The sequence below is a fragment of the Phocoena phocoena genome, chromosome 8 (assembly GCF_963924675.1).
Source record: "Phocoena phocoena chromosome 8, mPhoPho1.1, whole genome shotgun sequence".
Classification (NCBI taxonomy): domain Eukaryota; kingdom Metazoa; phylum Chordata; class Mammalia; order Artiodactyla; family Phocoenidae; genus Phocoena; species Phocoena phocoena.
In genome coordinates, this window is record NC_089226.1 from 30,786,349 (window position 1) to 30,800,926 (window position 14,578).

Here is a 14,578-nt window from a genome sequence, read left to right on the forward strand (position 1 = left end):
AACAAGGACTATAACAGGCTTAGTCCTTGCCCTCAAGGTGCTTATAGTTGAATGAAAGCAATTATAATATAGTTGAAGGACACAGTACATTGCTGCAGAAGCACAAAGAGGTAGACAGCTCAGTCATACTGAGGGCTGGTGAGAGTGGTTCTTCCCTGAAGTCTCCAGGAAAACCTATCTCATTTGCATCATTTCCTCCCAAATCCCTACTCCTCCATCATTCATCCTTACAAAAAAAGTTTAGAAAACTAACGTGAGATTGCCATTTCTCTACGTGATTTGTTCAACCCCAAGTACTGACCTCTAAATCAAGTTCAGATTAATAATCGGATACTTAAAAAAAAAATCCTCATTGCTATTTATTTCCTCTATTTTTATATGTTCATGTTTTTTATAAAAGCAATGACATAAAAGAAAAACCAAGAAAATTTGAAAAAATCATGCAGATACATGAAAATTGTCTTCTTTGCATGCTAAACTTCTATTCATGCTTCAAATTCAAAATTAAATGTGATCTCCTTTTTTAAAATTCTCCTAGAAGGCAGTAATACTCTCTTCATCCTGTTATATTGTGATTATCTTTTTACATGTCATTTTCCTCCATGAGACAAACCCTTCGCAGGGATAGTGATTGTCCTGTTAATGTTCACCTCACAAAGTCTTGTCTAGGGCGTCTATCAGATATTCAATAAATTTTTGTTGAATAAACAAATGTTTTAATAATGTTATAAATAACTCACCATTCTTTCTCTACTTTAGTATTAACTTGTCATTATTTTTAGCATGACATATATGCAGATATTTACTGACACAGTAAAATGTGACAGCAAGATGGGTTTGCTAGTAAAGCTTAGAAAGGCATTCCAATGTTCAAGATTTTTAGGCAAGCAGTGCAAGCTATCGTGGATGGAAGAATTAAAGTGTTTTAAGACTAACACAATAAAAAGTTATACCATGAAATACAGTGGGACAGCAATGAAGACATCTACCCCTCACTCCATCCTCATATTCTGTCAGAGCTCTTATACTAAAAAGCAGTTAAATGTAAGCAACACTCAATCATTATACTTCTTGCCTAAATAATTATGAAATATTATAATTATCTTACCTGCTTTAGAACCCATTGTAAAGCCTTTTCAAAATAATCCCCAATCCAGTTTTCAAGATTATTTCTATATTTAGGAGGCTGGTTCCTCAACCAAGATTTTATCAGAGAATTAAGATCCGTCTCTTCATCACTGAAACACATTAACAAACATGTAAGAAACTATTTAGAAAGAAATTGTGAATTTACTTTCAAAATAAATTTCTGCTCCAATAAACATTCTACACATGTACTCTATCTGCTAGTATGTAAGAATTCACTTTACTTCTGTATATGTATGTGTGTATATATTACTTCTACATATATATACATATTGTGTGTATACATTACTTCTACATATATACATACATACAGGTATATATATATTATATGTATGTCATTTTCTATAAAATAAAGCAAATAAATGTCATCTATATCATTATAAGTATAGATTAAAGAAGAATTACACAACTACAAGTTAGCCAAAAAGTGGTCTAAACCCTTCCTATCCAAAGTGTGGTCTACAGAATCCCAAGTCCCATCCCAGACTTAATGAAGCAAAATCTTCACTTTAACAATATCTCTGGGTGATTCAAATGCACATTAAACTTCAAGTTGCACTGCATCTTAATGCAGATCTTTAAAAGTACTTTTTCTTTTTCTCTGTCCCCAAAAAAGCCAAACACCTAAATTCCCATGCCACTACTGAAACTAGAAGATCATCCTAAAGTAAAATATAATTTTTTTAGCAAATCATTTAATTATATGAGTAACAACCAATGATTGAAATTAAAAATAATATAGACATCTTATTCAAAATTATATGTTGCATATTTATAAAAATTATAGTAAAAACAACTCATAATTAATAATTTTAGAAGTTACAAGGGCTCACAATTTTATCATTTTTCCCATCTTCTACCAGTGTTTCATAGCAACACGAGTAAATACTGAGTCCCTGAATTTCTCCTCCCATATTTCTATCCAGTTTAATAAGCAAAAGAAAAAATGAAAAGATCAAAGGTAAATATTTAAATTACATTTGATAAGCTCAAAACAGACAAAGCAAAGATGCTAAACTCCTTCAGAATAAAGACTTTGTTGTCACAGTATCTCCTCAGTGCCCACGGCAACTACGTCTTGGTTTGTCTAAGACAATCTTGATTTATATCAGTTATCACAGCATAATTAATAGCATTCTCTTTCATTATTAAAAGGTCTTCATTTGGCCTATTGCATATCAAGTGCAAATATCTGCTGAAGAAATGAATAAAACCTAAAACTAAGGTACAATCTAATCAAAAGGCAACTAAAAATAATTAATATGTTTTTGTATTTTACATGAAATCATATATATTCATTATGCCTCTCACAAACAATATCTGGTTCACCAACAATGTTCAAATCCTCTACAGCAACATGCAGCTATACAGGCATATTGCTCTACAATATGGCATTCTACTTACCCCTTATTTCATTTATATTCTAGCTTATAATTGCTGTTATATTTATATTATCTCCTTTGTGAACGTATGTTCCATAAAGACAAGCTCTTCATAAATATAAGCCCTTCATAACTGTTAGCTTTACTCCTTTCTTGCTGTCTCTCCTAAAATGCCTAACTTAACATCATATAGGTAATGGGCATTCAATAAATATTTTAAAAGTTAGTGATAAACTTCCCTTTTATCCTATTTTTCTCACAAGATTATAAGAATACATTGAATAAATAAGATAAATTGTGTGAGATACTGCTATAAAAGCTATAAACCCAATGCTGTATTATTTTTTAAATAATTAATACCTCAAAATATTAATTGGGAGTTTATGGCTAGTTTAATATAAATGTTTCCTATAATACTATCAAAGAAGTAAGCAATTAAATAATTTTGGAAACAATCTGAATGAACTTGATAACCCTACCATGTGTCATATAACATCGAAAATGGTTTCAAATGATTATAAAAGAGTAGAGAACTTTATATAGACAAATATCAAATTCTAAAACATAAATTCAAAAGGTAAAAGAAAACTTTCTAATTACTCATTTTGGGCAGAAACTGGCTCAAATATCCATGTTTTAGTATGTGACTACTGTATATGAAATCTAAAATCAGTTTGTTATTTATTTTTGCTCTTCAAGCCTCTTCCAAATACACTGAAGAAAGAAAATATTAAGTAAAGAGGTTTCCAATTTGTAAAACTTCTCTGAACTCAATCATAATATTTAAATAAAAGTTATAGAAAAAAGAAGAAAACAAATTAAATACTTGCTGTTTCATTTAAGTAAACAAAAAATAATTATTTAGTAATTGTGATACAACTACACTGCTGAAATAATTCAACTGCAATAAACAGGAACTCTCTGAATGAATTAAAACCTAACAAACAAACAAAAAGAAGTTAATAAGAATGAGGAAAACAAATATTCACACATTACCCATACATTACTTATTTCACTTAGCTGTAAAACCAAAATAATAATTGAAGAATATTCTAATACAGTGTATGCAAATGCTCTCACCTAAGAAAGATCATTCCCATTCTAGATATTGTGGCTGGTGAGGCACAACTTAAATCATGAGTTTCAAATACAAAGTTAACATTTGGGCCAAACTGAATCCTTTCTCCACTGGGCATAGTGAGTAGTCGATTATCATCCAGAACAGAATTCAGAGATTCTATCCATTCAGGGTCAATATCACCATCACAGATTATCCATGAGCTGACATCTATTTTCAAACAAAAAAAGTAGAGATAAAAATAAATGCAATGATAATAATTAAAAATAAAGAATAAAAGAATTATCACTTATTCTTTAGAAGTAATTTCCATATTATTTTATACTTCTGAAGCCAAATATAAAGAACAAAAAGTTGAACAAGTTGAAATTTTTCATGTGAATTAACACAATACAAATGTGTGGAGAACCCATGGGCAATCCTGGCTCAGCTGGTCAGAGACCCAGTTATATACTCTGTAATAAGGCTCTATTGATCTATGAACATACAGAACTGGATTCTCAGTAAAAGAAAACATGGTTTGCAAGACCTAGGTATTTCTATTTCCACAAGCTTGTGAGATATTCCTTAGACTTTTGTCTTCTACCATGTCATTAGAATGTACGAATGCTTGCTATGTAATAGCACTTTTAGAAAATATGAGAAACCTACTCCTTAGTGTCCTACATGAGAACTAAAAAATACACCACCATCAAATTTCTTTGATATATAAAAAGGTGACTTCAGAGGGGAGAAGCAGTGAACAAGTTGTGTACACAAGTCTTTCCAAAACAAACTGTTTTTAATATATATTTCCTAAGACAAAAGTGGTTTCAAGTTGTTCTTGGACCTTTGAAACAATTCAAAGAAGAAAATATCCCCCATAAAAGTGTGAGAAACAAATACAGGTATATCTGGTTTTTATTTAGTGTGATAATATCAACTACATTGAAAATGAAGACACTATACACTGAAAATTCCTTCCAATGTCTTAAGACATTCTAAACCTTTCATTCACTGGCTTAGAAAAACAACTATTAATTAAATTATGATCTAACAAAAAGTAGGGAGTCTGACCAAGAATTCTGTTAAACACCAAGCCAAAAAATTTAGACCAGAAAGTCTACTACTTTATGACTCAAATTTTCAAAATTATTGAAAGCACTATATTCAAACTGATAAGTTCAGACACACATACCAATTTTAATCCTAAATAAAAACTTGTTATCTCGCTTATTTATGAGGTATTATAATATCAGTTCAGCAATCAAAGATATTATGTTTATTCAGTAGATTAATCTAGCTGTAAACTATGTTTCACCCAGATTACTCTGAGTTTCTATTATAATAAAAGTTGCTATGGAATAACAGGTAAAAATGATAGCATGTCTTCAGCCCTCCAAAGTAAAATATCAAAGTAGATCACTATACAGCAGTTTATGGTCATGTATAAGAATTGAAAAGGATAGCATTATAGACAACCTCTATCATCCTCTAAAAATTATTAAATAAATCAATAAATCACACAATAGAGACCAACCTTGAGGTTCTCGAACTACTTGGCGAGCACTATTTGTCAAAACACCATCAGACCATTCCCTTGTATCCATGTCAATATGGCCTAATAGTTGATGTCTAGGCATAGCTTTGGGATTCATGGTATATTGTTTTACCACTTTGCCAATTTTACAAAGTGCTGCCCTTAACATTCTCCAAAGAGTTGATTTTCCAGCACCACTTGGACCAACAATAACAACTCCCATCCTCTGGCGTAATTGTTCATACAATTCTAAAGCCTTCTTGATCTAGTAGAAAAGAAACATGTTCATATATGATTTATAGTGTACAATCAAACACAGTTCTACTCTCATTCGACAACAGTTGTTCTATTTCAAACATAAATTAAGACTTTTATTTCTTCAGTGGAAGATAAAGCCTTAAATAAAAGAATTACTAAACAAATCTGAATATATTTACAACATGATCTTTAAATTCATATTTCTTTAAAAAAAAGAAGTATGCTTTACAAGTTGACAATACAATATGTTCACTATTGTCTTCACTCACTCATTCATTCAAATAAAATATACTAAATATTTTATTCACTTTGCTAATTCATTCATTCATTTATACCGTCTCTCTCCAAAAAAAAAACGTGAGAAAAAAGTATTCATTTTGAACATGTATTTGTGCTACATAAAAAGACCTACGAAAGTGAAGTTCTCCTAAGAAATTGTCAAAGTTAAACTAAATCATACATAATCAACTATCAAAGACACATATGATGGATCTATTACATGCCAGGCTCCGTAACAGGCACTAGGAATAAAATGGTAAAACAGACATGGATCCCACCTTTCATGGAGACTACTATCTGGTGGGAGAGAATCAAATATTAATATTAATATTAATCAAGTGTGCAACTAAACATTAAATATGTATATACAACAAAGGTAAGGAAAGCACATAGCAAGGGGACCTAATTTGGACTTGAAAATTAGGGAAGGCTTTCATGAGTGAGTAAGATTTAAGTTGAAAGATGAAAGATAAGTTGAAAGATAAAAGATAAAGATAGTTAATAAAGAATTAACTAGGAGAAAGGATCAATATATTATGAAGTATTCTTGACAGTTACCTGATTGGATATGATTTCATAGTTGGCCTCCTCAAAGACTTGCTTTAATGCAGCATTCAGTTCATCATATTCTACTTCTTTAAAGTCAATTCCAGGAAACACATCTTTAATCAGTGCATCAAACCGAGTGCAATCAGCAAATGTAAACTTTGACATTGTATTAAGCCTCAGTGCTTGTACCACAATGTGACTTTCATTAACTAGAGAAAAAGTTTCATTTTAAAATTATTAGTTATGAATCTAATGACTACAAAAAGTCTTTACGTGCCTTGATATGCATTATTATTAATTAAATGATGCACTAGAATTTAGTAACATTTAAAGACATATGCTATCATGTGAATTGGCAAGCTTACTTAACTATCTTTTAACTGCTGAAAAACAAGTATTACTGAGTTTTGGACTATTTTTCATAGAATTTGAATCCCAGGGTACCCAGACTTGAATTAATAATAAAAATCATTAACACATTTCTTTGCATAGTACTTTACCATTCTGATGTAATCCTTATAACAACTGTATAGAGTAAGGAAGTATTTCTATTATTATTCCAATTTTACACATGAGACCATTAAGTCTCTAAGGGTTTAAATGACTTATCTGAGAGAGCTCAGCATTAAGTATTATAGGTGGGATTTAATTCCAGATTTAGGTATCTTTCCAAATATACCAGCATATTTACCTCACAGAGATTTTTATCCTAAAACTAAAAACTAACAAACTGAGCAAAACTCTTTGATCAGTGTTGCTCAAAACTGGTTCATAAATCTATTCTTAAACCAAATGTAAATACTAATATCGCCAGATTCTTATTTTTTCAAGAATATTAGCTATTAATTGACCAGACACCTATATAAAGGCAAGAAACTATTTTTAGTATGCTATTTCTCTATAATTGTTTAATATTTCTATCTTTAAATATATATAAAGAGGCTTGGCTGCACTAGAGTTTATTTAAAGCACTGAACTCATAAGTAAGCCATCTTTATTTACTACAGGTATGGTTTATATATTTCATGAAAATCACCAGAGACAGACAACTGAAAAATGGTAATCTAAGTACTTCAACAAATACCTTCTCTGCCCTGGTATATGCCAACCTAATAAAAAAGCTGTAGTTTCCTTTTTTAAGATGTATATTTTGATCATTTAAAGTCCAAATAGGTAATTTCACGTAGTCTTCTTTCTTATATTATCTTATTTTCATGGTGATTTAACTTAAATTTGGATAGCAACCTAGAGGCTGAATATTCAGCCTTTCATGAAGGCAAACATCAATTGGTGGGGGTAATAACTTACTTTATATAAATGGGGAAAAAAAGTGGCAAAGTATAAAAAAATATGCATAAGTCCATACTGATCTGAATAAATACATCATGGAAAAGAAGAGACAAATCTTCTTTACGGAAGAGTTTCAAATTATATAAGCAGATACTACCCCCCCCCAAGAGATGGAGCTTAATCCTTGCCTCCCCACTTTCAAGGTGAGCTAGATTTAGTAACTGGCTTCCAAAGAAGAGAGTCGGGAAAGGGGAAAATAACTACAGTAAAGAAACCTGGAAAACATTAACATAAGTAATGAAGGTGAACATCACCAGTGATGTCAAATAGTTATTATGTACCCACTAAAATGAATTAAAAAGGGCATTCCACCTCTGCAGTATTTTTTTCCAAATGTTCACAACTCAATTAAATCATGAGTTAAATATCAGAAAAAAAACCCAGACTGAGAAAGAGTCTATGTGATATCTGACTAGGACCCTGTCAGGGTCATGAATACAAAAACAGACTGAGAAACTGTCACAGAGCAGAGGAGACTTAAGGAGACATGACAACTTAATACAACATGGCACCCTAGATTCAATCTTGGAACAGAAAGAGGACATTAATGATAAAGCAGGTGAAATCCAAATAAAGTCTGGAACTTAGTTAATAGTAATGTACCAGCCTCAGTTTCCCAGTTTTGACAAATGTACCACAGCAAATAAGAGGGAAACGATGGAAATGCTAACTTCGCAACTTTACTGTAATAAATCTAAAACTATCCTTTGCTCCAAGGTACTTTTGGGACTTCCCTGATGGTCCAGTGGATAAGACTCCACACTCCCCAACACAGGAGGCCTGAGATCATTCTCTGGTCGGGGAACTAGATTCCACATGGATGCCACAACTAAGAGTTCACATGCCACAACTAAGAAGCCCACATGCCAAAATGAAGAAGCCAACATGCCGCAACTAAAGAGCCCACAGGCCACAACGAAAAGATCCCGCGTGCCATAATGAAGATCCTGCGTGCTGCAACTAAGACCCAGAGCAGCTTCAATAAATTAATTAATCTAAAAAAAGGTATTTTTATAATCTTAAAATATTTCTTTAAAAGGGTAATTTTGGAGCCTGAACCAAGATGGGGGAGTAGAAGGACACGCTCTCACTCCCTCTAGCGAGAACATGAGAATCACAACTAACTGTTGAACAGTCATCAACAGGAAGACACTGCAACTCACCAAAAAAGATACCCCATATGCAAAGACAAAGGAGAAGCCACAATGAGACAGTACGAGGGGCACAATCACAGTAAAATCAAATCCCATAACTGCTGGGTGGGTGACTCACAGACCGGAGAACACTTATACCACAGAAGTCCACCCACTGGAGCCAAGGTTCTGAGCCCAACGTCAGGCTTCCAAACCAGGGGGTCTGCCAATGGGAGGAGGAATTCCTAGAGAATCAGACATTGAAGGCTAGCGAGATTTGACGGCATGACTCTGACAGGACTGGGGGAAACAGAGACTCCACTCTTGGAGGGCACACACAAAGTAGTGTGCACATCGGGACCAAGGGGAAGGAGCAGTGACCACAGGAGAGACTAAACCAGACCTACCTGCTAGTGTTGGAGGGTATCCTGCAGAGGCGGTGGGTGGCTGTGGCTCACCGTGAGGACAACAACACTGGCAGCAGAAGTTCTGGGAAATACTCCTTGGTGTGAGCCCTCCCAGAGGCCGCCATTAGCCTCACCAAAGAGCCTGCAGGTTCCAGTGTTGGCTGGCCTCAGGCCAAACAACCAACAGGGTGGAAACCCAGCCCCACCCATCAGCAGACAAGTGGATTAAAGTTTTACTGAGCTCTGCCCACCAGAGCAACAGCCAGCTCTACCCACCACCACTCCCTCCCATCAGGAAACTTGCACAAGACTCTTAGATAGCCTCAACCAGCAGAGGGTAGACAGCCAAAGCAAGAACTACAATCCTGCAGCCTGTGGAACAAAAACCACATTCACAAAAAGATAGACAAGATGAAAAGGCAGAGGGCTATGTACCAGATGAAGGAACAAGATAAAATCCAAGAAGAACAACTAAATGAAGTGGAAATAGGCAACCTTCCAAAAAAAGAATTCAGAATAATGATAGTGAAGATGATCCAGGACCTCAGAAAAAGAATGGAGGCAAAGATTGAGAAGATGCAAGAAATGTTTAACAAAGACCTAAAAGAATTAAAGAACAAACAAAGAGATTGAAAAATACAATAACTGAAATGAAAAATACACTAGAAGGAATCAATAGCAGAATAACTGAGGCAGAAGAACGGATAAGTGAACTGGAAGACAGAATGGTGGAATTCACTGCCACAGAACAGAATAAAGAAAAAAGAATGAAAAGAAATGAAGACAGCCTAAGAGACCTCTGGCACAAGATTAAACACAACTTTCACACTATAGGGGTCCCAGAAGGAGAAGAGAGAGAGAAAGGAGCCGAGAAAATATATGAAGAGATTATAGTCAAAAACTTCCCTAACATGGGAAAGGAAATAGCCACCCAAGTCCAGGAAGCACAGAGTCCCATACAGGATAAACCCAAGGAGAAACACGCCAAGACACATAAAAATCAAATTGGCAAAAATTAAAGACAAAGAAAAATTACTGAAAGCAGCAAGGGAAAAATGACAAATAACATACAAGGGAACTCCCATAAGGTTAACAGCTGATTTCTCAGCAGAAACTCTACAAGCTAGAAGGGACTGACAGGACATATTTAAAGTGATGAAGGGGAAGAACCTACAACCAAGATTACTCTACCAGCAAGAATCTCAGTCAGATTTGATAGAAAAATGAAAAGCTTTACAGACAAGCAAAAGCTAAGAGAATTCAGCACCACCAGACCAACTCTACAATGAATGCTAAAGGAACTTCTCTAAGTGGGAAACACAAGAGGAGAAAAGGACCTACAAAAACAAACCCAAAACAATTAAGAAAATAGTCATAGGAACATACATATCAATAATTACCTTAAACGTGAATGGATTAAATGCTCCAACCAAAAGACACAGGCTTGCTGAATGGATACAAAAACAAGACCCATATATATGCTGTCTACAAGAGACACACTTCAGACCTAGGGACACATACAGACTGAAAGTGGGGGATGGAAAAAGATACTCCATGCAAATGGAAATCAAAAGAAAGCTGGAGTAGCAATATTCATATCAGATAAAATAGACTATAAAATAAAGAATGTTACAAGAGACAAGGAAGGACACTACATAATGATCAAGGGATGAATCCAAGAAGAAGCTATAACAATTATAAATATATATGCACACAACATAGGAGCACCTCAATACATAAGGCAACTGCTAACAGCTATAAAAGAGGAAATCGAGAGTAACACAATAAGAGTGGGGGACATTAACCGCTCACTTACACCAATGGACAGATCATCCAAAGTGAAAATAAATAAGGAAACAGAAGCTTTAAATGACACAATAGACCAGAGAGATTTAATTGATATTTATAGGACATTCCGTCCTAAAACAGCAGATTACACTTTCTTCTCAAGTGCACATGGAACATTCTGCAGGATACATCACATCTTGGGTCACAAATCAAGCCTCAGTAAATTTAAGAAAACTGAAATCATATCAAGCATATTTTCTGACCACAACGCTATAAGATCAGAAATGAATTACAGGGAAAAAAACATAAAAAACACAAACACATGGAGGGTAAACAATATATTACTAAATAACCAAGAGATCACTGAAGAAATCAAAGAGGAAATCAAAAAATACTTAGAGACAAATGACAATGAAAACACAACGATCTAAAACCTATGGGATGCAGCAAAAGCAGTTTAAGAGGGAAGTTTATAGCTATACCAGCCTACATCAAGAAACAACAAACATCTCAAATAAACAACCTAACCTTACACCTAAAGGAACTAGAGAAAGAAGAACAAACAAAACCTAAAGTTAGCAGAAGGAAAGAAAGCATAAAGATCAGAGCAGAAATAAATGAAATAGAAAGAAAGACAACAATGACAACAATAGCAAAGATCAACAAAACTAAAAGCTGGTTCTTTGAGAAGATAAAGAAAATTGATAAACCATTAGCCAGACTCATCAAGAAAAAGAGGGAGAGGACTCATATCAACAAAATTAAAAATGAAAAAGGAGAAGTTACAACAGACACAGCAGAAATACAAAGCAACCTAAGAGACTACTACAAGCAACTCTATGCCAATAAAATGGACAACCTGGAAGAAATGAACAAATTCTTAGAAAGGTATAATCTTCCAAGACTGAACCAGGAAGAAATAGAAACTATGAACAGACCAATCACAAGTAATGAAATTGAAACTGTGATTAAAAATCTTCCAAAAAACAAAAGTCCAGGAACAGATGGCTTCACAGGTGAATTCTATCGAACATTTAGAGAAGAGCTAACACCTATCCTTCTCAAACTCTTCCAAAAAACTGCAGAGGAAGGAACACTCCAAAACTCATTCTTTAGGGCCACCATCACCGTGATACCAAAACCAGACAAAGATACTACAAAAAAAGAAAATTACCAATATCACTGATGAATATAGATGCAAAAGCCTCAACAGGGCTTCCCTGGTGGCACGGTGGTTGAGAGTCCACCTGCCAATGCAGGGGACACGGGTTCATGCCCTGGTCCAGGAAGATCCCACATGCCACGAAATGGCTGGGTCTGTGAGCCACGCCCGCTAAGTCGCCGCGTCCGGATCCTGTGCTCCACAACGGGAGAGGCCACAGCAGTCAGAGGCCCGCATACCGCAAAAAAAAAAAAAAAAAGGCTCAACAAAATACTAGCAAACAGAATCCAACAACACATTAAAAGGATCATACACCATGATCAAGTGGGATTTATCCCAGGGATGCAAGGAGTCTCCATTATAAGCAAATCAATCAATGTGATACACCATATTAACAAACTGAAGAAGAAAAACCATATGTTCATCTCAATAGATACAGAAAAAGCTTTTGACAAAATTCAACGCTCACTTATGATAAAAACTCTCCAGAGAGTGCACATAGAGGGAACCTACCTCATCATAATAAAGGCCATATACGACAAACCCACAGCAAACATCATTCTCAATGGTGAAAAACTGAAAGCATTTCCTCTAAGATCAGGAACAAGACAAGGATGTCCACTCTCACCACTATTATTCAACATAGTATTGGAAGTCCTGTCCACGGCAATCAGAGAAGAAAAAGAAATAAAAGGAATACAAATTGGAAAAGAAGAAGTAAAACTGTCACTGCTTGCAGATGACATGATACTATACATAGAGAATCCTATAGATGCCACCAGAAAACTACTAGAGCTAATCAATGAATTTGGTAAAGTTGCAGGATACAAAATTAATGCACAGAAATTTCTTGCATTCCTTTATAGTAATGATGAAAAATCTGAAAGAGAAATTAAGGAAACACTACCATTTATCATTGCAACAAAAAGAATAAAATACCTAGGAATAAACCTACTTAGGGAGACGAAAGACCTGTATACAGGACACTAAAAGACACTGATGAAAGAAATCAAAGATGATACAAACAGATGGAGAGATATACCATGTTCTTGGATTGGAAAAATCAATATTGTGAAAATGACTATCCTACCCAAAGCAATCTACAGACTCAATGCAATCCCTATCAAATTACCAATGGAATTTTTTACAGAACTAGAACAAATTATCTTAAAATTTGTATGGAGACACAAAAGACCCCAAAGAACCAAAGCAGTCTTGAGGGAAAAAAGCGGAGCTGGAGGAATCAGACTCCGTGACTTCAGACTATACTACGAAGCTATAGTAATCAAGACAATATGGTACTAGCACAAAAACAGAAACATAGATCAATGGAACAAGATAGAAAGCCCAGAGATAAACCCATGCACCTATGGTCAGTTAATCTATGACAAAGGAGGCAAGGATATTCAATGGAGAAAAGACAGTTTCTTCAATAAGTGGTGCTGGGAAAACTGGACAGCTACATGCAAAAGAAAGAAATTAGAACACTCCCTAACACCATACACAAAAATAAACTCAAAATGTATTAGAGAGCTAAATATAAGACTGGATACTATAAACCTCTTAGAGGAAAACATAGGAAGAACACTCTGACATAAATCACGGCAAGATCTTTTCTGATCCACCTCCTAGAGTAATGGAAACAAAAATAAACAAATGGGACCTAATGAAACTTCAAAGCTTCTGCACAGCACAGGAAACCATAAACAAGACGAAAAGACAACCCTCAGAATGGGAGAAAATATTTGCAGATGAATCAATGGACAAAGGGTCAATCTCCAAAATATATAAACAGCTCATGCAGCTCAATATTAAAAAACAAACAACCCAATCCAAAAATGGGCAGAAGACCTAAATAGACATTTCTCTGAAGAAGACATACAGATGGCCAAGAAGCACATGAAAAGCTGCTCAACATCATTAATTATTTGAGAAATGCAAATCAAAACTACAATGAAGTATCACCTCACACCAGTTAGAATGGGCATCATCAGAAAATCTACAAACAACAAATGCTGGAGACGGTGTGGAGAAAAGGGAACCCTCTTGCACTGTTGGTGGGAATGTAAATTGATACAGCCACTATGGAGAACAGCATGGAGGTTACTTGAAAAACTAAAAATAGAATTACCATATGATCCAGCAATCCCACTACTGGGCATATACCCAGAGAAAACCATAATGCAAAAAGACACAAGCACCCCAATGTTCACTGCAGCACTATTTACAATAGCCAGGTCATGAAAGCAACCTAAATGCCCATCGACAGACGAATGGATAAAGAAGTTGTGGTACATATATACAATGGAATATTACTCAGCCATAAAAAGGAACTAAATTGGGTCATTTGTTGAGCTGTGGATGGATATGGAGACTGTCATACAGAGTGAAGTAAGGCAGAAAGAGAGAAGCAAATATCGTATATTAACGCATATATGTGGAACCTAGAAAAATGGTACAGATGAAGCAGTTTGCAGGGCAGAAGTTGAGACAGAGATGTAGAGAACAAACGTATGGACACCAAGGG

General features: G+C 34.7%; 1 protein-coding gene across 2 annotated transcripts in view; it reads right to left on the reverse strand.

Annotated features, from left to right (window-relative positions):
• Positions 1-14,578, reverse strand: part of DYNC2H1 (dynein cytoplasmic 2 heavy chain 1) — a 367,862-nt gene that overhangs the window by 280,431 nt on the left and 72,853 nt on the right. For both annotated transcript variants that reach the window (XM_065882515.1, XM_065882514.1), the window contains exons 37-40: positions 6,221-6,420; positions 5,126-5,390; positions 3,609-3,816; positions 1,109-1,238 (exon numbers count right to left, since the gene is read on the reverse strand). In XM_065882515.1, coding sequence (XP_065738587.1) covers positions 1,109-1,238; positions 3,609-3,816; positions 5,126-5,390; positions 6,221-6,420 — 803 coding nt within the window. The remainder of the gene's footprint in view (positions 1-1,108; positions 1,239-3,608; positions 3,817-5,125; positions 5,391-6,220; positions 6,421-14,578) is intronic.